The following is a 14,074-nucleotide window of genomic DNA, read 5'->3' as shown; positions in this document are numbered from 1 at the left end:
TAGAGAGGATTCCTTGTTAAATTCTTTGGTTCGAAACCAAAAGAAAGAATAACTAAGGGGCCGTTTACCAAACGCTTACCCGGGTAAGCGCTTACCAAGTAACATTACCTCACCGCATGAATATGGTAAAGACCAAGAATCTTACCCGGTAAGACCGAGACAAGGACTAAGAGTCTTACCCGGTAAGTGAGGGCGATGACTCTTACCACGGTAAGCGCTTACCGGGTAAATTGTTGCATACGATGTCGTTTTGGTGGRCTAAAATCTTACCCGGTAAGTAAATAATAGTGTTAAATTTTACCGGTAAGCACTTACCGGGTAAGTGTTTGGTAAACGGCCAGCATTTCCAACATACTTTTCCAAAATGAAGAAGAAAATTAAAAAGTTCACATTTTCAACGGTTCTTCCAAAGATTTCACCATAAATTATATCATCAAAATATTCAGTAGATTTAATATCCTAAAAAACTTTCAGACAAATTTTTACATGAAATGATAATACATCCAATTTTATTGGTGAGAACAATAAAAAAAAATCATTTCTCTCTCTTCATCATTTTTAATTTTGAAGAGTTCTCCAAATTTGAAGATTTTTATCCTCTCCTATTTTCTACATTTTTCAAGATATATTTTTTTTACCAAAACACCTTTGGCTCAGCGGTATGCAACCTCCTAGGAGGTCAAGGGTTCAAACCTCACCAAAGGTGAGGGGGTGTGTGAGTTTAGTTGTTCTATTTGTCGAAGATAAATATTATATACTTAAAAAAAGGTTAAAAACTCCAAATCTCTTTTTCTTTTTCTTTTTTTCCATTTTGGAGAGTGTGTTGGAGATGCTAAGAAATGAGAGATATTGAGTTTTCTTTAACAATAATTGAAGTTTTTAGGGGAGTATGTAGAGCATAGCATAAAACCTTTCTATCTAATTCACATGATCATAACAATAAAGTGTTCATCAAGAGTAGCATTACCATGTTTGCAGCATTCATGTTTCAGCTCCTCACTCGTTTCGCACAAAATAGGATTGATGCCATATTTCTAGACTCACACACTAAATGAACCGCCGTTTTAATAGCTGATAAAAAAAAAAGTACTCATCTTTTTATGGTGGTTCATATGGGGGAGGGTGTGAAATTGGTAGAATGTTGCTAATCAAGTGGACCCAGAAACCGGTTCATCGTTTGCAATCTTTTCATCAATGGCGGCACTTGGGATATCTGGTCCGGGAGGAATCTTTCCTGGATAATCAGTTGTTGAAGAATCTGATCCTAACATGCTGCACGAAGAAGGTAAAAACATGAAATCAAGATTTCTTTAACATGCTGGAGGAAGAAGGTACAAACATGAAATCAAGATTTCTTTAACAAAGAAAAAGAGATTAAAATGGAAAACTTCACCTTTTGTCCACAATCACCATGGAACGAAGCTCACAGTTTGCGAAACTGCATATAAATTTTACCAATTTCAAGTTAAAATCATTTGCATACTATGGTTCAAGTTACATAGCAACCAGACTTTTAGTTCAAGCTCCTTGAGGGAGCATTTGATACGCTGGACAGTACAGAACAAAAACTTCTTGTCCGATGTTGATGCAACATTACACTGGAAAATGACAGGACTGATTCGGACAAAAATGCATTTTTTTTGTCCCACCAAAATAAGTGAGAACGAGAATAAGGAAGATGGGACAAGATTGGTAAATTACTAAACTACCCATGTCAAATTAAACCTTAAAAGCTCAGACAATTCTTTCACCTGCCTACCTCACGTCACATCTGGTCCTGTCCCAACCCTAATAGAATGTTTAACTCACGAACCCACAAAATGGAGAATGAAGAGTGACAAACTGAGCGTAATTAAACAATTCAAGCACTGTTTAAGTTTGAACTTAACTTTGAAAGTAAAGCTTACTCTTCAGGCTTGAACTGAAGTTTGTCATTTGAACAATAATATGCAAACAAAATGGAAAGGAGGAACATCTTTAGAAGATGGGATTTTTAGTACGAATGCAATCACCTGAAGAAAGAAGAGACCAAGATAGCAACAAGGTTTTGTGCTTGAATAAACTGAGTTTTAACTTACTGTTTGTTAATTTCTTTCCTCACCAACGGATGGCAGTCACTGCCAAATGTAGCCAGCGTATGAAACAAGAATCCACTGTGAGTTACAATAGCTATCTCCTTTTCTTCCCGTGTCCATAGCCTGTATCATGCATGGTAGTGGTCAGTTGGTTAGAAATATAGGCTATATCCATGTGGGGGTTGGGAAGGGGTGCAGGTGTTAATATGTTCAATATTCCCTCATTGTTAGGACTATGTTCGGCATACTAGCTAGCTGAAAAGCTAGTTGTTGGCCAATAAGGTAGTTGTTAGTTTATAAGTTAGCTAATAACCTAGTCACGTTTGGTAAATACTAGCTGATAAGCAACATGATAATGTAGAATGAGATAAAATGACACGTTGGAAAATTACTAAATTCTAAAGTATAAGAGGCACAATTGGAAGAAAAAAGAAGTGAAAAAAGCACCCAGAGCTTATCGAAACGTTATCTAAAATAACTTTGCAAAAAGCTAGCTTATGGCTTAACAAAAGGGGCGTTTTCAATAAGCACAAAAAGCTAGCTTATGGTTGCCAAACATGGCCTAAGTTAACAATAGACATAAATTGTAAGCAAGTATTTCAGCGATATGTGCTTTAAGTAAGATATAAGATATAGAACTAAGTGCTTGTTAATATAGTGTCGGGCTATATAAAGGAACCTTTGGCAGACATTTTATTCATTTATATTTTTTACCTAACATCAGAGAAAGGACCCATGGCTGTGTTATTTACTTCTCCTCCAAATTCATCAACCACCAGTCGAGAAGCATTCAAAGGTCATTGGATCTGGCAATCCTCCATGAACAACTATCACTTGGAGGGGCTTCATAACCCATTGTCTAGTTGTTAATATTCATCCTTCATATCTGGTTTAGACGGTCTTTGTTCATGTTAATGCTTTTGAGATCTAATTTAGTCTTGACTTTCATTCGCTTGATTCAATTGGCCTTCATTGGGATAAACGATTTGGTTTATTCATTATTAATCCTAATTAAGTTTTGAGGGGTTGGGTTCCAATGAAAAGAAGAGTTAAGGTGAGAAGCGTAAGAAGGGATCTCTACCCTTGAATGCACATTAGGATGCATCGGATCAATCCCCGTATCAAGCGTGATTCATGGGTGGGTTTAAGATTAAAGGTGATCAAGGGTCTAGATCACTTCTTACGCTTCTCACCTTACCTCTCCTTCTCACACGATCCTTTGCCTAAGTTTGAGAGCATTCTTATATCTTGTGACTTACTTTGTCGCCTCGTGTTAGTTGCTTGATGGATTTCCATTAAAATGTTCAAACCATTTAGCTAGCATGGGGTACCCCAGGGATCAGCAATAAATACTGAGTTTTAGTTCAAAGAATAAAACTTCTTATGTCTACGAAAGAACTTTATTGTAACAGGGCCTTAGCTTAGGAACTTTCACCATCTTTTAGACCTTTAGGATGAATCCAAAGGCGTAATCTGTAGGTTTACTCAATTCTATTATAATTCAATGATTGTTACAATGGTGTGTTTCCCACCTCCAAAAATTTCACCCCATTCATATTAGTTTTTATGTTAGCTTTTTAATAGGGGTTTGATTTAGTTTTAAGTTGCTTATTTTGTCTATCGTTTATTCAAGTCACCTTCCGTTGACTTCATAGTCTATATCAATCATGCATTTCTTGTTTACATTGACAAGTACGCTACTGCAACGAGTATGGTGCGAAAGTGCTCGTCCGGGGGGAGGGGTTGAGTCCCAAAAAGTTTTTGTTAAAGGCCGGTTGCATGCTTTTCGCTTATGTCTGAGTTAACTACCTCAGTCCCATAAATTTGCAAAACATTCTGAAAATGTTTCTGTTAAGCAAATGTATAAAAAGTAAAACAGAAACATCTCCTGGACCAAAACTAAAACCAATAAACTCGTTGCAATTTCATGTGCCGTGCCGACCCAATACGTAAATGTTGCAATTTTATCAGATGGATAAGTTCTGGTTCCTTGTGAGCACAAAGAGAATCAGCCAGAGAGATTGTCTTAGATAACCTATGATTAATTACACAGGGAAAGAGATTGAAACTGAACTTACCAATTCAGGAACTGTTTCCCCCTAGATGCAAGCTCTTCTTTTGTCTCCCTTACATTAGCCTTCCATAAAACATCCTCATCACTTTCTATCTGAAATAAGGACACAGAATATACATGAGAGAGACAAAAGAAATATACTAATCAAGTCTTGCAAATAATTTATAGTTCGACTTATTTTCACAAACAATGATGATAACAAAAGAACTTAGGTAGTGACAAGGTCCAGAACAAAGCATTAGTTGCAGCACTTGCCAATGAAAAATCAACTGCCGGAAATAGGCATTGGTATTCACTGACGCTTCTCCTACGATCACAAGGATGAACACCCTGACAACCAAAGAAAATGTTTTTTTAATCCTGCAAATCTTTAAGCCAATGCAAATCTGTTAACGGTATCTCTTCAATGCTACACAGCTATACTACACCCACCAAATGTTCTCGACAAAGTTCTACTGCAACAATAGGTGGGCAATTTACGCTTGAAATTGCAGATCGACCACTCTTTCCAACATTTGCCAGCATCAGTGGTAGTCCATCCACCGTATCTGTGTAGCCCTCCCCACCAAATACTCCAACTGCTGTTTGCATAGTCCTGAAAAGTAAACAAATCAATATCCATAACAAGCCGTTTTTGATATATAGTGACCAAGAAATACTAAATAGAAGAACATGATCAGGCAGTTCAGTAGAAAAAGTAATGACAATCCCCATACTAAATCCCTCAAAATAAGTGAAAAGAAATTCAAAGGGTTCTGTAACATCTTAGGCAAATCCCACATCACCAATGAATAGGAGGACGTTGGGTATGTAGAGTGAGCAACCCCTCCAACTTTGACACATTTTAAAACCGTGAGCCCGGGTTGCGACTTGTGGACAATATGGACAAGATCACCATGTTGGTTGGGTTGTCACAGAATGGTAGCTGTGCTGATCCTTGTCCATCGGGATGGTAGTGCAAACCTCATTGAGGATGATGAGTCTCTAAGGGAGGGTGTTTGTAACATGTTAAGCGAATCCCATGTCACCAATGAATGAGGATGGTAGGTATATATATATATATATAGCAACTCCCCCAACTAATGCTGTGTGCCCAGCATACGACTTGCGAGCAAAGCAAAGGCTCACTGATCCAACTTTTTCGGAAAGGTGTCCCAGGCTATGCCTAGACTAATCCAAGCAAATTGTGAAGAAATCAGCCCCAATAAACTCGGTGGCTCACTTATCCAACTTTAACAACGCCTGTTGGATGAATGTACATAAAACTCGCAAAACAATAAAATCCAAAACCACGTAAATACCATGTTCAGTTTTTTTCCATTTCCTGTGAATTTTGTGCGAGTGTGTGATTATCACTCCTAACATCTTCACTCAAGTGTTTTCTGAGCACAATAAACGTAGATACAACAATGTGATGTTAAGTTTGTTACGAAGTTGAGGTCAAGTGCTTGAGAATGAGAAAATAGAACAAGAAAACTCATTCTCTACCTTCACAAGCAAACCATAACAAATACCATCATATTACCTTAACAAAGGAGATGTAATAACTACATCAACCCTCTTGGCAAGCCCACATGCATGGACATGTTTACGCAAATTTTCAACCTGATACGATAAACAAAATAAGCTTATGATCCAGAAATCAAACATGTATCATGTTTAGTAGGCTTGAAATCTACGAACAACATGAAAAATGGGTAATCGCACACCTGCTGCCAGCCTAATCGAGTAAGCTCAGCATCAAAATACTCGGGAGACATGTATGCTTTATAATCCTTGTCTCCTATTACATTGTGAACTCCTTGTGCATGCCTAACCTGGATTATAAATAATGTGTGATACAAAAGCAGAATACATTCAAACAAATCAGAAAGATCTAAAAATGAATACAACTCTGAATGATAATATAAAAAGCAACTGAATCCCCACTAAATATTTTAACGCCAACCAGGTGAACAGTCTTGGATCGATGCAACGGGTACAAACTTGAAGTTGAATCGATATCCATTTTTGCAACTGCGTCAAAGATATATACAGAAATTAAAAAATTGCAAGAAGTTGATTATGCTGAGAAATATTCAATGATTTGGACAAAAGGTAATGTAATGCCACATTGCAAAAACCATGAAACTCACTTGAAATTCCGAAATCCTAATATTATTTCAATCAAGCACAAATATAATTGCATTTTAATATACAGAAATCTTGGGCATACTTAAGATTATTGCTTGTGAAGAGTTGTAGCACTCATATTTGATTAATTTCTCAAAACATATGATTCTTTGGCCCAAAATCATATTCACTTGTTTCAAGGAAACAACCCACATTTCAAATCATGTTGCCAAACCTACTTCACTTCAAAATCAGATGCAAAACAAATTTAAGATTTCTGCAGAGTTAAAAATACATTTGGTTTGTGGGACTTGTTGCAAATCTTGATGTAGTCAAAGTAAGTTGCATATCGACTCTGAAGTTACAAACACACTTGTTTGACTTTTGAGGTCAAAATTGCAGCCATTTTTTCAAAAGAATGTGGATTGACAAATCCAGTATTCATTGGGGATTTCATACATCTGTGTTCTTATCAATTGGTAACCGAAGCTGCGTTATCCCCATATAATTAACCACGAAAAACTTTCACAAAGCCAAAAACAATCCCAAATCTTAAAACTAAAAGGAAAAACGAAATAGAGTACAAGTTTCAATAATCTTGGGGGCAAAGTACAAGTTCAATGCCAATAATCGAAGGAAATCCGAAATACACAGACATTCATTCAAAGACGAACACACACTTATGTATATCTTGATAGAAATTCAAAAAAAAGGTGGAAATAAGTTAAAGTCCAAATGAAGTAGAAAATGGTATGTGGGTAAGATTGAGAAAAAAGTAAAGAAACAAGTACCGCAGAAGAAGAGAGGATGGTGGAATCGGATTCCAGACGAATAGGAATTGAAAAGGGGAATGCTATGGAGAAAGGAGTGCCATTTTTTTATACAGATAGTGATGGCGATGGTGATCACCGTGCCGATTTGTGGTCGAAACTCCGGATTACTTTATGATTACATTCATGTCATCGCCCTCTCTTTCTCTCTCTCTCTCCTTTGACTCTTTTGTTGACCTTGTGGCTCATTTTCTTTGATGAATATTAGAGTAAATTTCACCAATAGTCCATGAGGTTTGCTCGAGCCCTGTTAATTGTCCCTATAGTTTCAAATTTTACACGAGTTTATTATCGTTTCAATTTGTTTTTCATCATTCGTCTATGCATCTGACGGGCGTTAAGTCTATTAGTTAAGTTAAGGGGCATTTTGGTCATTTTATCATTATCTTTTTTGGTACAAATTTGTGAACCTAATGTACAAGAGTTTAAAGCTTATAAAGCTAAGCATAATTAAACCCACCTCCCTCCATTCTTCGCACTACAACAAAATTGGGTTTATAGGACATCCTCAATCTCTAAACATCTCAATAGACCGCTTTATAGGACTTAATTTATAGGAACAAAATATAAAGCGTCTTATCGAAAGGTGTTGTAATAAGTTTATATGACGCTTGTGGGCATCTTAACAAGATTTTTAGGACATTTTTAATACAAATTGTCGCATTAGCAACTTTATAGGACACTTTATAGAGAATTGTTTCTTTCTATTATTCGGGGATGTGATTAATTTGATGCATTATTCAACACTTATTGTTTATCATTAAATGTTAGTTGTTAAGTGTTAGCGTTAGTATTTGTTATTTGATGCCTGATTGTTAACTTTTTGTTAATTGTTAATTGTGAGTGTGATGGTTCGTTAGTTCATGTCTAATTGTTATTTTTTTTATTAACGTGGATGTCCAACCCGTTATGCGAGCTGACTAATCCCAGGGCGACCATCTACTTTGCAGATAGTCTGGAATCACCGCATTTGAATCTTCGTGGCCACAAGGAGATTTTTATTCCTCCTTGAATTTGAACCTGAGACCTCATACATACATGTACTTTTGACCTTTGGAACCAAACTCAAATCAATCAGGTACCACCCTTGTGGTTTAATTTTTTAAATTTTTAGGTTTAGGATTTGTTAGTTTGCAGCTTAATTGTTAATTGTTTAATGGCAAACTGTTGATTGTTTTATTACTCTGCTATAATAACGAAAGATATTTAAAAGAAAGATACCAACATTTGTAATTGGCAGTGACATCTCATTTTTATATTTTTCTATTCAACTCTTATTATATTTTATATATTACTTAAACTCTGATCCATCACAAAATCCCAAGATCCGCCATAAATCACAGTAAATACATGGTGTCTAATGTGGAGAATTGTCATTCGCGTGTTGTATGACAAAGGTCTCACTAGAATTGAAAGACAAATTCTATTAGGTGGTAATCAGACCAGTATCTTGTATGGGTAAAAGTGTTTAATGACAAAGAGGGCCAATGAGTGAGAGAAAGTTGGAAGTTTTTTTTGAAGTATATAATATTTATATACGACAAATAGAACAAATAAACTCACACACCCTCCTCACCTTTGGATGTTAATGGGGATGCTTATGTGAACATGTTGTTTGACCATGTTGAACATGATACAAATGAGGTATATAGGGCAAAGTTGGAAGTTGCAGCTATTATGGATAACTTGAGAGAAGGAAGATTTTGGTGGGTTGGACATGTTCGTAGGAGACAGATGGCAACACCAGTGAGAATAGCATAAAGCATAACAATCGAGGTGGCAAGGAGGATGTGAGATAAGCAACTGAAGATCAATATGACATCCTTAAACAATAGTTTGTAATTACGAGTTATTTGAATTTGTTGCATAACATGATAGTACTCTATGCTTCAAGACTTGTACTTAAGATATAGGTCTAAATGCTTATTAATGTAGTACAGATATAACACTTTATAAGAGTTTCAGAGACACAAAACGGGAAGATATGCAAACAAGAATGATCTGTACTGACCTAAAATTCTAAAGTTTCATGCCCATTTTGAAAACTTTGAAAGTTAAAGGACCAAATTTATAAATACACCTTTCAGCAGGAACAAAATCAAACTCGGCAACATTGAGCTCACCGTTGCAGATCTCTCTCTGTTCTGCATCCCCCATCTTTCTGTGATGATTAGCAATGGCTACTAAGCTACCTTCAGCGCTGTTAACATGGTTAGTCATCTCGACCTGTTCCCTCATTTTCTTCTACTCGAAACTACTTCCTCTGTACCCATCTTTAAAACCCTCTAAAGTTCCATCATCGCAACCCCCAATACCCTGTAACCTATTCGCCGGAAAATGGGTGTTTGACCCCAACAGTCGAAAACCCATCTATGATGAGACCTGCCCTTTCCATAGAAACGCATGGAACTGCCTTAGAAACCAAAGAGATAATATGGACCGGATCAATTCTTGGAAATGGGTACCCGAAGATTGCGAGCTTCATGAGATTGATCCGCTTGAGTTTATGGGTGTGATGAAGGATAAGAGAATTGGGTTTGTTGGGGATTCTTTGAATGAGAATTTCTTGGTGAGTTTGTTGTGCATACTTAGGGTTGCTGATATGGGTGCTAGGAAATGGAAGAGGAAAGGGGCATGGAGAGGGGCTTATTTCCCTAAATTCAATGTTACTGTTGCGTATCATCGTGCGGTTTTGCTAGCAAAATACGAGTAAGCAACCATGATTACGATCTCAAATGAATTGCTGATCAATGTGTGTAATAAATGTTATCGGAACCGACATCATTTGTTGTGATTATCATCTGTACATTTGAGTCACATACATACATTATTAGTTTTAGATCTCAAACTTAGCACTTCATAATGCACAATTGCTATGGATAAATGTTCATTGTAGTTTATGGAACAAGTTATGAATTTTGATCATCATTTTTCTACAAACAGGTGAGAACCTTTGATAATTTTGACATCAGAAAGTAACCTGTTTGATTCGGAAAAAAGGTAGTAATCTTTGTGAAGCTGATAAATGACAGTAAAGATTGTAATCATAAGTTGTATTTGAGTTCTTATGTTATTTCGTTTGCTGTTGTGGTAGTATCAAGATTAGCTAATAAGCTAGATGACAAACTAAAAGCACATTCGGTAATAAGAGAAGTCCCTGAGTTTATTGAAACGCTACTTGAAGTAGCTTTTCAAAAAGCTAGCTTATCGCTAACCAAATGCGGCTTTTTCAATCAAAAACTAAGCTTGTTTATGGTTCTTTCACAGTTTGTCTGTGTTCTTCAGTTCAGTGGGTTTTCTTCTTTTGCATTATTGAAAGATGGCCTTCTTACTTGTCCTTATTGATTAAATAAAGGGAGCAGCCAAAACAGTTGGAGATCCATGAGAAAGATGAAGTGAAGGGTGTACATCGTGTAGATGTGGATATTCCAGCAAAAGAGTGGGCGGATATCGGTGGTTTCTATGATGTTCTCATTTTCAATACTGGACACTGGTAAAACTTGCAACCTCTATGAAAAATTGCAGTATTTTTCCAAACTTGGAAAGATTTTAAGTTAAAATCATCTATTTGATTACAAATAAATTGGTGGCGTTTATAGGTGGGGTTATGATAAGTTTCCAAAAGAGTCGCCTCTTGCTTTCTACAAAGGGGGTAAGCCAATAGTTCCTGCTCCAGATATGTTGGACGGGCTTCAAATTGTACTCAAGAACATGGCTGCTTATATAGAAAAAGAATTCCCGAAGACACTCAAGTTTTGGCGGTTGCAATCACCAAGGCACTTCCATGGCGGTGATTGGAACCAAAATGGAAGTTGCTTATTCAGTGACCCCCTAAAGAAATCTGAGGTTTGTGCCTTTAATAGCTCTAAGATTCTCCTTATCTTGATCTTGATTTATTTGGTACCTTCTGTTTCCATGTCCTCATACATGGCCAAGTTTCTAGTTTCATATCCATTCATTACTCCCTGTGTTCCATTGAAGTTGCAACAATCTATAAGTCAGTGATGCATAGGCCCAGGGCTTAGGGTGTGAAAATAGGCCCGATTGGGCTTTTTCAGATCCGGGCTTTTTTGGCCTTATTGAATTTTTTTGGATCACTCGGGCTTTTTGTGCATCTCTAAGTTCTACATTGTGAACTTCCCACAAAAATTGCAATATTTCCATTTTCGGGAACTTCTCAAAATTGCAATCTTTGTACAAGGGTCTCCTCCTTTTTCCTGTTCTAGGAAAATATTTTGTTATAAAACTATAAGATGTATTATATCGTACTGATACCTGAACAGCTTGACGTGTGGTTTGATCCCAGCAACAACGGAGTAAATAAAGAAGCAAGACTGATCAATCAACTGCTTATTGAGGCACTGCAAGAAACGGATATTCAACTACTTGACCTGAGTCATCTGAGTGAGTTCAGAGCCGACGCCCATCCAGCCACATGGTTGGGAAAGAAGGATGCCGTGTCCGTTTGGGGTCAGGACTGCATGCACTGGTGCCTACCAGGTGTCCCAGACACTTGGGTCAACATCTTGTGGCAACTTATGCGTTATCAGTTAGCCACAAAATGATGATTTGGGCAATTAATTTCTCGGAACCCAGAATGTTACAGATCTTGCCAAAAGTTGTTTAGATCAAGATTCTTCTGCAAATTTGCTGATGGGGTAGTTGATTATAGAGGAGATACCATACATGGTTCAATTGTGTAGATTAGATGATTTTTACTACTGAATTTGTAGATTCATTACGTGCATTTTGGGTACAGGAAGATCTGTATGCATCTTACCTTTCAGATACTTCTGATGTGTACGTTTGATTTGGTTATTATATGTTTTTGGGGGAGTGTTGTTAAACTTGTAAACAGAAAGAAAACTGATTTGGAACTGATGTTATTTGTTTAGTTCATTGCTCAGTTTTGGAAAGCATATGTTATTTTGTGTGGTTTGTTACATATTATCGGAACTGGGTCGGGTTCCGGTGAGAATAAATTTATAGTGAGAAGTGTAAGAAGATATTTCCACCCCTAGGTCAATTCCCTATATTTTTGATGTATTTTGTCCATATTTTTATAGAAAAATTAATATTGAAATCTGTAAAATAGAAAAATAAAGAATTCCTCAAGAAAGGGCTCCGTGATTATGGTATAGTTTTCTAATGCACAAGGTACAACACAGAAAGCTAATAGGAAAAGGGCGAAACTTGAAGCTATATTATTCACAGTTTCCAAACAAAATCCCCAATTAACCTTCTTCTCCCCTACTTCTCCCCTAAAATGGCCCTAAGTAGGGTTCATCTTCATCTGAATCTCCTTCCTCCACCCCACCTTCTACGATTCACGACATTCCAAACTCACCCGTTTCTCCACTGCCCCAACACCCCTCCAAAACTTCAAATCTCATGTTCCAGTTCCAGTTCCAATTCCAATTCAAGCAGCATCGATGATATAGAGTTAGCGATGGATTTGGCAACAGAGATCGAAAAGATGAACGCCCAGACGGTACAAACTCAAGAAGCCATGAAAGCGAGCAGGAAGCTGCTGTATAAGGAGCTGGGGTTGTACCTTGGATTGGGAAAAGAGGAATTGAGGAGAAAATGGGAGAGAATGGAACAAGATGAAAAATGGATTTTGGCTGAAGAATTCGTTTCAGATTGGGGTTCAAATTTTCATCCGTTATCTGCTAGATCCGTTAAGGAATTGGTCGATCAACACTTGTTTGATGATGTCGATGACGACGACGAAGACGAAGGTAATGCTAATAACAAAGATAGTAGTAATTCATCTCAAGGTTCCTCTTCCTCCCCTTCTTCAACGTTATTTAATGGATTGAAGAAACTCATGGGATTTTAATATCATTTTTGTTTGTTACCATTTCTTGATGATCTCCATGTTGTTAATCGAATTGTGCGATACTTAGGGGTGTTTGAGATTGTCTATAAAAATGTAGGGGTAATAAGCATTTTTTTAGCATTTGGATAAACAACTTATACCGATGTCAAACTAATAACAAGTATTTTTGAAAAAGTTAAACAATTCTTATAATAAATTGACAAAGTGTTTTTATAGAAAAGTATTGTTTGTTTTGAATATTGAAAAATTATATGAGGAGTCTGATATTATTTCTTTGGATGGACCTTGAACAACTACTACCGTAAACACCCATCGGTTGTTATGATTTGGTCAATACGATTATTATGCAATGGGTACAACCAGAGAATGCACGAGATTTCATCTCTTTGGCCTAAATAGCTTTGAGGATTTGAACAAAATCTTATCAAGTATTTCGCAAGCCCAACAAACCATCTGATTTTGAATGGTTTAAGTTTTTAAACTATTTTTTGAATGATAGAACCCTTAAACTTTCTAGAAGCGGTTAAATACATCCTTGTAACCTGTAAAACACAAAACACAGGTTAATGTGATAAAAATTTAAGAAAAGTCTAAAAAAACTCGAGGAACTATCAACCGTTTGACTTTCATGTACACCATTAATCTCACCTTCATCATCAATATCTGGATCTTCTCGAACTTCATGACCAAATTGGTCCTCCAAACTTGAAATTAAACGTGGAAGGATGTCATTTGGCCATGCTGGCCATGGTACACCCGATGATGTCTTTAATAAATATGAAGTGTAAGTAATAATTCACTATAAATATATTGTCATTTGAATACGAATAACAAATAATGACTCGCCCCAATTATTACTTCTCCAGTGATTGGATCATAAGAAACACCCGCATAGGCGCATATGCATACGTTGGTATCCTCCCACTTATGGCCCCTCTTCGACGTCTATTGCCTCTTCCTCCTATAGAGTTTCTTCTTGTTGTAGTCGGCTTTGGAATGTTCAATGGCTTACATTTTGGTTTAGCGGGTTTAGGTGGTGGGTCTTTCTTCTCATTCTTACAAGTTCTAGCATTATGCCCTTTTCCGAACAATTTAATGCATGTCATTGTCTTTCCAGACTTGATTACTCTTGTACCTTGGC

The 14,074-nt window shown here is 36.8% G+C and overlaps 3 protein-coding genes across 3 annotated transcripts; 2 read left to right on the top strand and 1 right to left on the bottom strand.

Moving 5' to 3' along the window:
- Positions 1-892: 892 nt before the first annotated feature.
- LOC112507071 (phosphoglycerate mutase-like protein 1) lies at positions 893-7,229 on the bottom strand. The gene is made up of 10 exons (XM_025111481.1): positions 7,053-7,229; positions 6,098-6,165; positions 5,859-5,966; positions 5,675-5,754; positions 4,582-4,744; positions 4,405-4,479; positions 4,154-4,242; positions 2,079-2,198; positions 1,394-1,438; positions 893-1,272 (listed from the first exon to the last, which is right to left on the bottom strand). Exons 2-10 carry the CDS (start codon positions 6,155-6,157, stop codon positions 1,149-1,151), a joined length of 864 nt encoding a protein of 287 aa, XP_024967249.1. The 5' UTR covers positions 6,158-6,165; positions 7,053-7,229; the 3' UTR covers positions 893-1,148.
- A 2,038-nt stretch (positions 7,230-9,267) lies between these two features.
- On the top strand, positions 9,268-11,938 carry LOC112507034 (protein trichome birefringence-like 12). The gene is made up of 4 exons (XM_025111426.1): positions 9,268-9,800; positions 10,447-10,584; positions 10,691-10,937; positions 11,375-11,938. The coding sequence occupies exons 1-4, from the start codon at positions 9,268-9,270 to the stop codon at positions 11,654-11,656; spliced, it is 1,200 nt and encodes a 399-aa protein (XP_024967194.1). The 3' UTR covers positions 11,657-11,938.
- A 314-nt stretch (positions 11,939-12,252) lies between these two features.
- On the top strand, positions 12,253-12,954 carry LOC112507855. The gene has a single exon (XM_025112587.1). The coding sequence runs from the start codon at positions 12,358-12,360 to the stop codon at positions 12,931-12,933; it is 576 nt and encodes a 191-aa protein (XP_024968355.1). The 5' UTR covers positions 12,253-12,357; the 3' UTR covers positions 12,934-12,954.
- Positions 12,955-14,074: the final 1,120 nt, after the last annotated feature.

The sequence above is a fragment of the Cynara cardunculus genome, assembly GCF_001531365.2.
Source record: "Cynara cardunculus var. scolymus isolate 2C chromosome LG 2, CcrdV1, whole genome shotgun sequence".
NCBI lineage: Eukaryota > Viridiplantae > Streptophyta > Magnoliopsida > Asterales > Asteraceae > Cynara > Cynara cardunculus.
Note: the sequence above shows the minus strand (reverse complement) of the source record. Positions and strands in the feature narration are given on the sequence as shown.